Consider the following 15,062-nt stretch of genomic DNA (forward strand, 5'->3'; position numbering starts at 1 on the left):
ATTGACGCGTGGCATATTCAGGACGGTACACGTGGAAAGTGATAAATAGATGAGAAGTGGGGTGAGATGCACATGATGCCAAAGCTGCTTTGGCAAAGCAGATCAACTGTCAACTGGAAACTGCACTCGAACAATTGTGTCTTTCCCGAGAGTCACATGAAATGAAACTATGTTACTTCTTTCTCCTTCTTCTTTTTTATTTTTTATTTTATTTTTTTTTGGTTGCCCTTTTTGTTGTTAATTAAGTTGCAAAAAACCCCAACCTAGTAATAGTGAAATTAATAGATAATTATAGTTGTACTTGAATGATAATAATGCGGACATTTTACCTAAATATGATCATATATTTGATCATACATAACATAACGGCACCATTTCTATAATATTTCACAGATAATTATATATTTATTACAAGCCTCGTCGATCCTTTATCATTCCACAATTAAATAAATAATAACATACAAAGTCTGTTTTGTTTTTTGTTAATGAAAAAAATCCAGCCAAGGAAATTCATATCACACCTTACTCAAAGCACGTTAGTCGTAATCATGTCTCCAACCATGAACAGCAAGAGGCAGGCCCCAATCCTCACCACGGGGTGAGTCTGGGCCAAAGGCCACACCTCCTCTACCCTGCCCACGTGGTCCATTGTGTTTTGGGCTTGGACTTCTTGGGATTAGGAAGGTTGCTGTCCCTCCACCTGAGCTTGACGAATCACAGCCCGATCCAATTACAGACCCTCTCTTTGTTGATGGGTTCCATTGAGGAGTGGGCGGGCTGCGCTGCTTGCCTAAGCCTAGGCCTCGTGCCTTGGCCTTAGCAGATTGGGTCGGGGCCATGTAACTGGGGACATTGTTCGAGCTTTGTCGGCGGTGCTGCCGGGTTGAATAGGGGCTCGAGTCGATCATGTCCTGATTGAGTAGGTCCATATTGATGTGAGGCGAGTTCGAAGCTGCGACTGTGTCCATTTCAACTGTCTTCTCGGACATGTTGTCGGTGGTTGTTGTGGTGGTGATGTTTGTCCCATAAGAGGTATCTCGTGGTCCTGAGTGGCGGGCCTGGTGGGGTTGCGATGACATCCAACGCTCGAGCCAATTCCAACCCCATTGGGCCTTGTCGCTCTGATTGGGCTGGAGCCCAAATTCAGTACCATCATGAGTGGGTTGTAGAAGTTGTTGCTGCTTCTGAAAACCAACAACAGGGAAACCCTATAATTAAATGGATCATACACAAAGACGAGCAAAAGAGCTGACTGACGCAGACACAGACCTGGTAGCTATAAGCATAAGCGAGAGCTCTCTCTCTTTTGACCTCAGCATCATGTTTCTTTGAGGCATTTTCCTTGTAGCTTTGATGCCTAGTGGTGCCGTTCCTACTTTGCATTTCATATTTCTTCACGGGACTCTTGAGCTTTTGCTCTTCAGCTTCCTCCATAAATGCTCTTCTTTCGTGTTCATCATCATCGTCGTCGTCATAATATTGATCCTGATCTGCCTTGTTGTGAAGCTTGCCTTTGGTTAATTGGAGCCGTCGAGCTCGAACTCTGGCTTGTACACGCACTAATGCCTGCATGCACCGCATTGTCATTTGTGCTTGCTTTCGCACATTATGGCCTCTCACCAATGCTTGTAGCCTCACCAATCCCTTCAAAGCACGTCGCGCACGTCGAGCCTGCATAATTCAAAATTAATTAACACAATAATTCTTATAACTTATAAGCAAGTTAATTAATGTGTCGGGCTTAAATTAAATTAAGGGAAAAGGGTAATTACAAGGTAGCCTCTGTAATGTGACTGTATGAGAGTTGCAGCTCTTTCTTCCTTAGAGTGGCGTCCATAGCCGGCCAATCGAACAACTTTAGCAGCGGCTTGTGCAGCGACAACAGCAGCTTCAGCAGCGGCAGCGGTTGCCACGGCAACAGCAATGGCATGGTTTCTATCTTTATCAGAATTGAGAGGAGTTGATGATACAGTGGTGGACTCATCGTTGGTGATGTCCGGTGAACTCTCTGCAGGAAAATGTTCAAACGACACAACCTCTGCCGCATCATGTTGCTGCCATTTCTCCCCAGTTAATTCCTTCTGAAATTAAATCATGTCACATAATAACAATACTATTAGAAATTAGAATTAGAACTAAATTAAGACACGACAATGTGTCCATCCCTTTTCATCCAAGTTCAAATCATTTTTCTCGTATGGTAGATTAATTTACAGTAAGTTAAACTATTATTTGTATATATATAAAAAAATGCCAATACTATGGTCCCTGATGTGATGGCTTAGGTGGCATGACAATAATAAGTCATGACTCCTTCATGTGCCTTAGTGTGCATAGCTAGCTAGAAAGATTAGCTTAGCTTGGTTTGGTATATCAATATGTGTATGGTGATGTTGATAGGGGACCATAGGATGGGATGGGATGAGCATCTTTCTTTTCTGCGTTCATGGTCCTAAAAATGCCAGTAAAATAAGGGTAGCTCTGGCTCATCTTTCATGTGATTCCACTTGTGCTTTTCATCACCTTCCAACAAACAAAGGTCACGATCTTGATTCATATATATATGTTGTATCTAAGTAATTATTCTAAATCATTTTGCAAAGCATATATATATACATATATCCCCTTTAACAATTTGTACTTAAGTTAAAAGAGTAACTAATGAGTATGCGTGATAAGCACTGCAGCCTAGAAAACTTGATGCAGAGTTGATTACTTCATTTGTGAACTAAGAAAAAATAGTGAGATAATTAAGAAATAATTAACCTTTTTGTCCGGTGAGTCCTTAGAAGAATTTTTGAAAACTTTCTTAACTGACGAAAACCAGCTGCTTCCTTTCTTCCCCATCTCCGGCGAGAAGATCAACTCGATCTCATTGCCCTCATCGTATTCACAAAACCCACCACAATGTCAGGACGTAGAAATTGTATCTCCTGCCGTCCAAGTCAAAAAAAGAACCATAATTTGAATTGAAACAGCAATTCAGAACCATACAAATATTTATATAGAAATGAGACGATGAGAAGAATCTAAGTTGAAGAGCTTGGTTCTGTTGGCCTGAACCTAATTGCTCTCATCTTACAATCATATATAATTCAGACAGACATATATCTTTCTCAGAAATCAAACAAAGAAAATGAGGTGAAAAAATCAAGAGCGAAGCGAGAGGGAAACATTTCTAGAGGGAGACAACAAACAAACCTCAGCAGCAAGAGACAGAGGGAGAGAGAAATGGAAGGGCGAATGGGAAGGGGTGTGTGTGAGTGTGAGGGTAATAACTGCTTGCCCACGCAATCGCCGTTACTATTTAACGATTTCACGTGTGATTCGATCTAGTATACATACTACATATTTACATTACATACCATAATAATATAATGTTAATGTTTGCAGTTGCCAAGTTGGTCCAATTGGTCTCCTGCCACGTCATCTAGGGCACAGCCTTTTTTTCAACACTCTTCTTCGGCTGTATTATATATATATACAAATTACTAACCTTGTGCAAGAAACAAAATAATTAGATTATAAGCCTTTTCCTTTTAATCAAGTCACGGACTTAATGCTTTTTTTTTTTAACTTTTCTATTTTCCCATCTTAATATATAATTAATTGTTAGTTTGGCATAGGAAATATTCCAAATTAGAGTTAAATCAATCAAATCATTAACTGTAATGGAGTTATTGCAAATTAATAATTCCCTTCCCCACCAAACATATAAAGAGATCCATGGTAACTTTTGCTAATGACATTTGTTTAATTTTAGGGAGCATACTGCTTTGCTTGCTTAATTAATTAAACCTTTTTTTCTTCTTCTTAAAATTACAAAGAAAATATTTATAAAAAAATCATTATTATATATGAAAGACTTTTCATTTTCTTGTTTTGTTTGAAGGGAAAAATTCAATATTCTGTCACGCAGCTTAAAACTTAGGTCACATCCATGACCCCAAGTTGCAGGGCATACATAGTGCATATACGTTGGCCTGTCTTTTGTATCTTCCAAGTTCCCTTGGCTGGCTCCACCTCCACCACAGTCCATTTAATTAATAAAATCAGCCTCACCATCGCTGTTAGGGTTCACCAAATTCTTATTACCACACAACTAATTCCTCAAACTCACCAAAAACACAGCCTCCCCACTTTGCCAACGCATGATTAATTTGGTGAAGAGTTAGACTCCATGTCCCCTGTCGGTTGCCAATTCGCAATGGCTTCTTTTTGGCTTTTCAAAGAGTAATTATGGTTTTGCCAAACGAATTTCTATTTACATTGTGTTAATTAATGCAATGCGCACAAACAATATTGTACGTATTGGTCTTTTTTGTGCATTAAATTTTTTAGTTTCCATTGGGTGTGACTGACTTGTGACTTGTGACTTGTGAGGAGATGAGGGAAAGGGAGAGGGGATATTTGTAAGGCTACTGCATGTATTATATATGTACAGATTTGTCTGTTTTCAATTTCGCAATTAAGAAAGAAACCTGTGCTGTGGGGAATATGGTTCCACCACATAAATAAATAACTTTCTTCCTTGCTGAGCTGTGAAGTTATTTTGCACATAGCTAGCCAACCAAACCAGGCTATGAGTACTTGAAAATGGAGAATAAAAGACTTTTACTAAGTGGTAGATGACCCTATTATTGCTTGCATTTAAAGGGACTCTTTTCTGCCCTGCTTTTGATGGATTAAATTTTGGTTGGTGAAATGCAGCTTTCATAATATTTAAGTTCGAACGTTATTATTACCACGCGGATGTTATGTATTTTCTATTATCACTTCTTGCTTTCCTTCATGTTTACATTGACATACACATGGTAATAACATACGTATATATATATATATATATATATATATACTTTACCTTGTATCAAACAATTACGATTATGCTGGGGGATGGAATGAGATGATGGCTTATGCTTCAACTACCTAATTAAACTAAGAGATCTCAACTACTACTACTATTCGTTGTTATCATGAGGTATTTACATTCCTTTATATCTAATTTAGATTTGGTACAACAAATCTAATCTAATGTCTTCATGTTTATTTGTTAACCAACTTCAAAAATTACGACACAGGAAAAATAAATAAATAAATAAATTTGTGTACAACAAAACTTGGAGAAGAATTCTGCATGCACAATGGTCCCCAGAAAAAAGCCTAATATTTGTGATGTGATGTTGCAGTACCATAAATATGATGAAAGGTGCTTGTCACCAACCAAAATTTAATCCATCATCAAGACTTAAACTGGTAGCCTTCTGAAATAGAGAGGGTGGATTAAATTTCAAATTTGTAGCCGTTGGGGAGGCTGTGCTTCATGTGGGCTGGGCTTCATGTGCGTCGTCTACATTTGTGGACTTGGTTTGAAACCCTCTGGTTGGGCTTGGGCATACAGAGTCAGCCCCATTTAGCCTACGTTGAGTTTGGGTTTGTAGCTTTTACAGACCCATGCAAGATAGAGCTGTGAAGCTATATTTTAGAGCCTCATCATTTGTGGTGCGTTTATTAATCAGGAATTGAATTCTAATTATGGAGGATTATTGTGTTTAATTCACATCATGGAATTAAAAAGTAAGTGGGTCCACACAAAATTAAGAATCGAATTCCTTATTGTGGAGAAATTCAATTCTTAGATGGAATGTGATATTCTAATTCATGGAGAACTAACATATTAGGAATTCATTTTTTTTACCCATTATATCCTCACACAATTTTGAAAATACCAAATTTGTCATATACTTTAACCCAACAACGAGGACATTTTAGTAATTAGTACCACTTCTTCCCCAATTCCATATGGTTTAGTAATCAACTTCAATAGGAATCCAGAATCTAACTCTCTTCAATCCATATGGTTTAGTAAACAACTTAAATAGGAATTCAAAATCTAAGGGCCCGTCTGGTAACGTTTTCAGAGAGTGTTTTCTAAGAATATTTTCAGAGAATGAAAACAAGGAAACAAATTTGCATTTTCAGGAAATGAAAATGCGTCTGGTAGATTAATTGGAAAACATCTTCAGAAAACAAAAACAATGAAAACGTGTCTGGTAGTACAATTTGATAATAAAAATAATATGTGAGTTATTTTTTAAGCATATTTTTGCTAATTTATGTTCTAAAAAACATTTTTTTTAAAGTATAATTTGACAAATAAAAAGTTATATTGTTTTTTAAAAGTTAAATTTATTTTTATCTCTTTTTTTTTCTTCCTCTTTTCTTCTTTTTTCCTTTTCTTTCTTCCTCTCTCCTTTCTCTTTTCTTCTCCCTTTCCGGGCCATTCCTTTCTTTCTTCCTCTACTTTCTCTTTCATTCTCCCTTCCCTCTTTTTTACTATCTCTTCATGCCGCTGCACCCACTCCTTCCTTCCATGGCATGAATCCCACCAACCCACCTCTCTCTCTCTCTCTCTCTCTCTCCCTTCCCCCTCCTTAATTGGGTGGTGATGGCGATGGTGATGCTTTGATTGGGTATGGGTGGTGGAGGTGCTAGGGGTCGATTGCTTTTTTACTAGGTGGCGAGATGTGTATTGGGTTCGATTGGGTGTTGGTCGTGATTCCATTGGCATGGTGTTGGTGTTGGTGTCGGTTGGGTTTGATAGGTGGTGGTGATGTGGGGACTGGGTCTGTGAGGTTTGGTGGCAATGGCAGAGTCATGGCGGTTGAGATGATGATGGTCTGACAATCGTGGCCGTGGTATGTTTGATTTTGGTTTATGTTTTGGTGTGATTTTTGTTTCGTTTCTGTTTTGCTGGGTAGAGTGATGAGGTTGTGGGTTTCTGTTTATGGTTTAGGAGTTTGTTTTCTGTGAGAATGAAAACATATTTTTTCTGTTTTTCCAAAGTACACGTTATGTTGTTTTCATTTTATGAAAACATTCTCACTGTTTTCTGTTTTAGTCTACCGAACGGATTCTTGGTTTGTTTTCATTCTCAGAAAATGAAAACGGGCGCTGAAAACTTAACCGAACGGCCCCTAATTCTCCTCAATCCAACTCTTCCTCAATTCAATTCCTCATCAACGAGGACATTTTATTGCTTAATGCATTTCTATATTTTTCATGTAAGTTGCAATAAAAGTTGAAATGATTACAGACATGGATTTCATTAATGGGAGAACTGAAAGACCCAAACCAATCTCTACTCTACCCAAAACCCCAACACTGTATTTTGGTTTTTTTCTTTCAAAATTAAGAAATGCACAAAAATCCTCAAAGAGAATGAACTAAATCAAGACCTTCTCGTCGATCACGTCCTGCAACGTGAGTGAAACGGCGTCATACGAGTCGATTGCCGCCGACCTCAACAACATGATCCTAATCTCCCAAAGCTCTTTCCCTTACTTCATGCTCGTTGCCATTGAAGGCCACATCCTCGTCCTTCTGCTCTTCGTCACCCTCGTCATCATCGCCTACTTCTTCTTCTCTGAAGCCCTCGGCATCCAAATCCCCATCTTCCTCAAAATCCGCGACAAGTGCAAGAGGAGTGTGGTGGTGATGGTGAATCCAACGGGTTATTGTGGAGTCATTCATGAAGGATTTTTTGGGCGGCGATAAATATTTTTCAGGTGGGATCCGGTGGAAGGATTGGGGCGGTTGGGTAGAGTTTTTAATTATTAGAATATTTAGTTATAAATTTTTAAAGGTAATTTTTATGATTTTATTTTAATTTTTAATTATTCTAATATTTAATTATGTTTTTATCTATATGGAGGTGGGCTCCACTAGCCATGTCACCCACTTAATTGGTGAGTAATGATCAATATGTATGGAATTACAAAAATACCTATGCCATGTCATCAAAGTTAACAGAGTGTTGGATGAAGTTGATGACATGAAGCAAATGGGTCACCAAACCTCGGTCAAGGGATGAAAGTGGGTCATTTTAAGTTTGAATGGACAAGTGGGATTTGACCGAAGTTTCATGGGGCATTAATGTAATTAAGCATTATTTATTTATTGAATAATTAGTATTTAAATATTTAAATTAATTTCAAATTCTTCACTAAATAAATAATAATTAAAACATAATTACTACTAAAAGTAATTAAATAAGGCTAAGATATTATTTAATTACAAAAAAAAAATATTGACCTAAAGAAACTAATTTTATATTTACTAGCCTCTCCGCACGCGCTTCCGCGCTTGCGAGAGGCTTTTTAAAAAAAGAATTTTAATTTATTTTAGAATTTAAAAAAAATAATGGGTAGTTGTGTTCCATAAAAATAGGATCCATTATCTGATTTTTATTTTTATTTTTATTTTTTAATACGAAAAAGTGTGAATTTACCATATTATCCTCATTTAATTAATAATTTCAATTCTTAATATTTGCATTAACAAAGGGCATTTTCTGGTATTTTTAATGTTTCACCATTCTCTGCCTTTTGCTTTATATATATAGATTAAAATAAAAAAACCTCTCCCGACGAAATTTAGGTCTATGTCGACGAACCTTCTTTAGGATAGGTCTAATCCTCAAAATCTTCGCCAGCATAGACATGTGCACATGAAATTTCATCAAAAAGGGTTATTTTAAAAAGTAGTATGGATTTCTCTTTAAATAGCATAATATGGATTTCTCTTCTTTAATAATTTTAATTAGTAGTTATGTTTTAATTATCATTTAAATATTTTACTAATTTCATAAATTACTTAATTAATAGTAATTAATTATTTAAAATTATTTTGTGGACATTGTTTTATATTTTGTTATATACAAAATTAGTTTGTTTAGTTTAATATTTGCAATTAAGAAATATCTTAGCCTTATTTAATTATATTAATTAGTAATTATGTTTTAATCATATGAATAAAGAATTAAAACAGTATAGCTGCTCATACTCCATGAATAGAATACTTAAATTGTATAGCCGCCCGGCTATACTCTAATGAGGAGAATAAATTAAAGGTATAGCCCCAAGGCTATACTCTATAAATAGAATACTTTAACAGTATAGCCGTTCGGCTTTACTCTTTAAATAGCATAATATGGATTTCTCTTCTTTAATTACTTTAATGAGTAGTTATGTTTTAATTTATTATTTATTTAATGAATAATTAGTATTTAAATGTTTTATTAATTTCATCAATTACTTAATAAATAGTAATTAATTATTTTAAATTATTTTTGGACATTGTTTTATATTTTGTTATATAGAAAATTAGTTAGTTTAGTTTAATTTTTGCAATTTTCATTAAAAAATAGTTTAATATTTGCTTAGCCTTATTTAACCATATTAATTAGTAATTATGTTATAATCATAAGAAATAATAATTAAAAACGTGTAGCCGCCCGGTTATACTCTATGAATAGAATTCTTTAACAGTATAGCCGAACGGCTCGACCCTATAAATAGAATACTTTGATAGTATAGCCGGACGGCTATACCCTTTAAATAGCATAATACGGATTTCTCTTATTTAATTACTTTAATTAGTAGTTATGTTTTAATTATTATTTACTTAATGAATAATTAGTATTTAAATGTTTTACTAATTTCATCAATTACTTAATAAATAGTAGTTAATTATTTTAAATTATTTTGTTTACATTGTTTCTTTGTTTTGTTATATACAAAATTATTTTGTTTAGTTTAATTTTTGCAATTTTGATTAAAAAAAAGTTAAATATTTGCAATTAAGAAATATATTAGCCTTATTTAATCATATTAATTAGTAATTATGTTTTAATGATATTAAATAATAATTAAAACAGTATAGCCGCCCGGCTATACCTTATAAATATAATACTTTAAAAGTATAGGCTATACTCTATGATAGAATACTTTAAGAGTATAGCCGCCCGGCTATAGCCTTTAAATAGCATAATATGGATTTCTCTTTCTTAATTACTTTAATGATTAGTTATGTTTTAATTATTATTTACTTAGTGAATAATTAATATTTAAATATTTTAATAATTTCATAAATGACTTAAGAAATAGTAATTAATTATTTTAAATTATTTTGTGGATATTGTTTTATATATTTTTAATTATAGAAAATTAGTTTGTTTAGTTTAATATTTGCAGTTTTTATAACAAAAAAAGTTTAATGTTTTCAATTAAAAAATATCTTAGCTTTATTTAATCATATTAATTAGTAATTATGTTTTAATCATATTAAATAATAATTAAAACAGTACAGCCGCTCGGCTATAACTTTTAAATATTAACGATAGGACCCGACCCAAATTCTACTTTGAAATCTTAGCCGAACTCTGTGCGTGTCCGAGTGAAATCTTAATGTCACTAATAACACTTAACTGAAACATATATTTTTTCCCTTTTACTTATAAAACACACTCGTTGCTTAAGAAATTAATTGTGATCTATATCAAACTTTGAAAATTAATTGTTTTCCAAATCTTATGTACGTACAAACCTTACCGCCAATATTTGTGTATGTCTCTTGATCACATGTAGAAGCAAACCCAAGGATGATATAATTTTCAGTCAATATGCATACAGAAAAATGCAATTTAACAGCAGATTCAAAGTCAACATTGTTGCAGGCTTAAGAAACATTCAATTTTGTTGAATGCACAATATATATATATATATATAGTGATTAGCTCTAATGGAAGAAGTCTGTTGTATTGAAGGTCAAGAAATCTGGTTTGTACAATACACGTACTTGGATGATAAGTATTGTTGACAAAATCAGAAGGACATAAAATAAACATACTGGAAAATTTTTAGGGATAATGCCAGGAGATATTAATTTATGTTATTTTGTGACAACCTCGGATCCTCATATTGTGAAAAAGCTGCACTTCACCACCATATAATGCATTTCCTAATACAACTAACTTGATATTTCTTTTCAAAAATAGTATAGCCGGCGTACTTATTTTGACACGTGGGGGCTAAATCCCAAAGAGGGTCTTCTTTTATATATATACATAAATAGTATTGCCACGCGGCAATCCTCGGTTTTTTTTCATTTTTATTAAAAATAGTATAGCCAGGCGGCTATACTTATTTTGACACATGGGCTCCTAATCGCAAGGCGGGTTCTCTTTTTTATTTATATAGAAACAGTATAGCCGCGCGGTTATACTCAGTTTTTTATGATATTTTTTAAAAAGTAGTATAGCTTATTTTGACACGTGGGCGCCCAATCCTAAGGAGGGTCCTCTTTTATATATATAGTATAGCCACTCGTCTAATTGTTTTTAAAAAAATAGTATAGCCGCCCGGCTATACAAAAAATGAAAAACCAGGTATAACCCTAATTGAACTAACATTAATTCGACGTTGCGGATGCCTCTCAGATTTGTTTTCCTGATTCAATTGAAGTTCAAAACTTATAGAAAGAATGTTAATTTATAACAATCAATGAGCTTGGAAAATCTGAGAACTTTTCGTTCTTACTGATTGAAAGGATGTTTCATAAAACCGAAGCTTTACCACCAATTCCAGAAATCCAGTGAAACTTGAGGCATCAAATATTAACAATCAAACATTAGGTTCATGACCAATCGATCAAACCCCTTTTTTTTTTTTTCCCTCTTGCTTGCTTCTACAATGCCATTGCAGCAACGAAAACAACATACGGTAATATGTGCATCTATTTGGGTAACTGCAAAATATCTAATATCAACAAGAACAACCAGCCTAAAAAAGACCCAACCAGCCTAGACGCCCGCCTAGCCGCCTAGCGCCTGGCTAGCGACCGTCCTCCGGGTTCGACACCGAAAAAGGACCCAACTAGCCTAGCGGCCGCCTAGCCGCCTAGCGACCGCCTAGCGACCGTCCTCCGGGTTCAGCACCGAAAAAAGACCCAACCAGCCTAGGCGCCTAGCTCCCGCCTAGGCGCCTAGCTCCCACCTAGCGACCGCCTAGCGCCCGCCTAGCGCCCGCCTAGCGAAGCACAAGTCATTGCAGCAACAAAAACAACATACGTAATATGTGCATCTATTTGGGTAACTGCAAAATATCTAATATCAACAAGAACAACCAGCCTAAAAAAGACCCAACCAGCCTAGACGCCCGCCCAGCGACCGCCTAGCCGCCTAGCGCCTGTCTAGCGACAGTCCTCCGGGTTCGGCACCGAAAAAGGACCCAACCAGCCTAGCGGCCGCCTAGCCGCCTAGTTACTGCCTAGCCGCCTAGCTCCCGCCTAGCGACCGTCCTCCGGGTTCAGCACCGAAAAAAGACCCAACCAGCCTAGGCGCCCGCCTAGCTCCCGCCTAGCGCCCGCCTAGCGAAGCACAAGTCACTGCAGCAACAAAAACAACATACGTAATATGTGCATCTATTTGGGTAACCGCAAAATATCTAATATCAACAAGAACAACAAGAACACAACTATATTGGGTGAGGATCAAAAACATAGTTAATAACGTCAGTGAGATCAGATCCAATCTGTCAAATCAAAAGGAATTAGATCTACTTCGTTGCTCATAGAAGAAACGCAATGTCTTACATGTACCTGTTAAACGAAAGAGATTGAACGGGTCCAGTAAATCTCTTTATACAAAGAAACACGGCAGAGAGTAGAGAGAGAGAGAGAGTCAAAAAGAATCTTCTGTTCTTTTCTCGGCCGTGATTTCATTGTATAAAAAAATGGAATGAACCCTTTGATTGATTGATTTTGAGCCTTTAATACCCTATTTTGAAGGCAAAAGATGAAGGTACCGCCGCTGTAAGCTGGAGACGAGTGTACGGTTCTGTCTATCTATGGCCAGGGTTTAGGCACGGGTGATGAATGATGATGTTATGTTGATATTTATGGGCACAAAGATGCACCACGTGTCTCTCTCTCTCTCTCTCTCTCTGCCTGCATGCTCTCCACGGAAATTAACAAAGAAAAGAAAAACCGTAGTCAAAGTCAAATACCTTTATATGGTTTAACAAGCCTTTGTCCTTTTCGAACCAAAAAAATAAAGCCTTTGGGCCTTCGGGTGCTCAATGGTTATTTTTACAATTGGCATACATAACTTTTGGTCCTTATATTTTGTCGGATTTTCATTTTTGTCCATGTGATTTCAATTCTGACAATCAAACCCGTTTAGATATCTAGCAATTCAATGGCTTGTCCAAATTTCCGTCCAATTCTGCGATGGAGTATGCGTCGCTGACATGAAGAGGTATTGTGGACAAAATTAGAGGGAATTTAATAGAATTTGTAATGTGTCCTTGTATTATGAGGGATTTAAAATAGAGACAAAATTTACGTAAGTGAAACTACAAGAACCAATTGGTAAACTACATGAATAAAAAAATGACTTTTTAGTTTTTACCTTTATAATTTGACCCATTTACGAAATATAGCAAATTAGTTCCAAAAAATAGAAAACAAAACAATTCCAAGCCAATTTGGTCAGAGTGCTAAAATATAAATGTAGATCCGACAAAATTTCTCTAAAATATTTGATAAGGGTGAATTACACTATAAGGCAGAAGTATACTTTACAAGTGTTCAGGTGAAAAACTCCAAGTCAACTTGTCATCCCTTACTCTCTATCTATATCTACAAATTACAATGACCCCAAAAAAAAAAAAGAAAAAAAAAAAGAGGGGGTTTTAGGATTCGTGAAGTTGTTTTGCCTTTGATAACATTCAGCCCAAGATTTCTATTGAACTGTGTTTCATCATCAATCATATGGACAAACCCCTTATTTAAACCAAACTCGACATGGAAATAAGGAAAATGCTCCGGAATTGAGCCCCGTAATCCCTTCACGCTTGTGTCGATCCACTCATCTTCAGCTTCATCAATTGCCTGAGGTTTTTTTTTTCGAAGGTGCAGAAAAATTAAAGTCAGAATGTGAATTCAACAATATAGACTAAAATGTATATAACATTTTAGTCAGTGTGTGTATCATGTATGACAAAATCTATAAGCTAGGCATGCACGCGTATATGTGTATGTATATGCATTTAAATTTACTATGACAGATTTTTTGATAGAGAATAATGTCACTTGATTCTTAATATTCCAGAAAATAAAGGAATTACGCGGTTTTTTCCTATTTTTTTTATTTTTAATTTTTTTTAAAAAGAGAAATAGTATAGCCGCGCGGCTATACGTGGTTTTTCCATTTTTTAAAAGAAGAAATAGTATAGCGCGGCTATACTCAGTTTTTACCTAATTTTTTAAAAGAGAAATAGTTTAGCCGCCCGGCTATACGCTGTTTTTTATTCTTTTTTAAAAATAGTACAGCCGAACGGCTATACTCTGTTTTGTCTAATTTTTTAAAACAACCAGTACAGCCGCGCGGCTATACTCCCTTTTTAAATTATACTTTTAAAAGAAACAGTATAGCCATACTTATTTTTCCCTAATTTTTTTAAAAGCAAACGTACAATTCTCGTATTGAACATGTACATACGTTTTTTCACATTTAATACACGTATTGTTTAAAAAAATTTCAATATTACACACAAAATTCACGTATTATACACGTATTATTGAATACAAATAATATATATTAAAATGTTATATAGTAGCTAAACTTTTAAGTTGTAATTTGCTAAAATTTTTCCGAATAAAACACGTACGTATTCTATTCCTATAAAATGATTATACAAATTTGGGTCGGGTCTTGTCAATTAAACCAAACAAACTAATTTTGTATAAAATGATTAAATAACAAAGTCCACAAAATAATTTAAAATAATTAATTACTATTTTTGAAGAAATTTATGAAATTAGTAAAATATTTAAATACTAACAATTCACTAAATAAATAATAATTAAAATATAATTACTAATTAAAGTAAATGTTAAATACCTTTATGGTTACTGGGTTTTAAACTAACTTTTAATTTGGTCACTAAGAAATAAATTTAGCCAAATTGATCACTGTATTATTGTTGAGGCCCAAAAAAGTCACGAGAAGCCCAAAGACATTTAAGGCCCGATATAACATATAATTTTGGTCATGCGTTAATCCAAGCTATATTTTGGGAATTAATTCATTAAATAAATAATAGTGTCCATGCCATGCAAAGCTAATAATACATTTTTCATATGTCAATCACCTATCAAGCTTACATGAACCCAAGTCATGTGGTTACGGGGCTTGCATGAGGGATTGTGGTGTGGAAGGTTAC

General features: G+C 35.0%; 1 protein-coding gene across 1 annotated transcript; it reads right to left on the reverse strand.

The window, feature by feature from the left end:
• Positions 1-358: 358 nt before the first annotated feature.
• IQD21 (IQ-domain 21) lies at positions 359-3,354 on the reverse strand. The gene is made up of 5 exons (XM_021970569.2): positions 3,202-3,354; positions 2,767-2,933; positions 1,773-2,081; positions 1,270-1,671; positions 359-1,184 (listed from the first exon to the last, which is right to left on the reverse strand). The coding sequence occupies exons 2-5, from the start codon at positions 2,845-2,847 to the stop codon at positions 537-539; spliced, it is 1,440 nt and encodes a 479-aa protein (XP_021826261.1). The 5' UTR covers positions 2,848-2,933; positions 3,202-3,354; the 3' UTR covers positions 359-536.
• Positions 3,355-15,062: the final 11,708 nt, after the last annotated feature.

This window comes from Prunus avium, chromosome 2 (genome assembly GCF_965620075.1).
Source record: "Prunus avium chromosome 2, drPruAviu1.hap1.1, whole genome shotgun sequence".
Lineage (NCBI taxonomy): Eukaryota > Viridiplantae > Streptophyta > Magnoliopsida > Rosales > Rosaceae > Prunus > Prunus avium.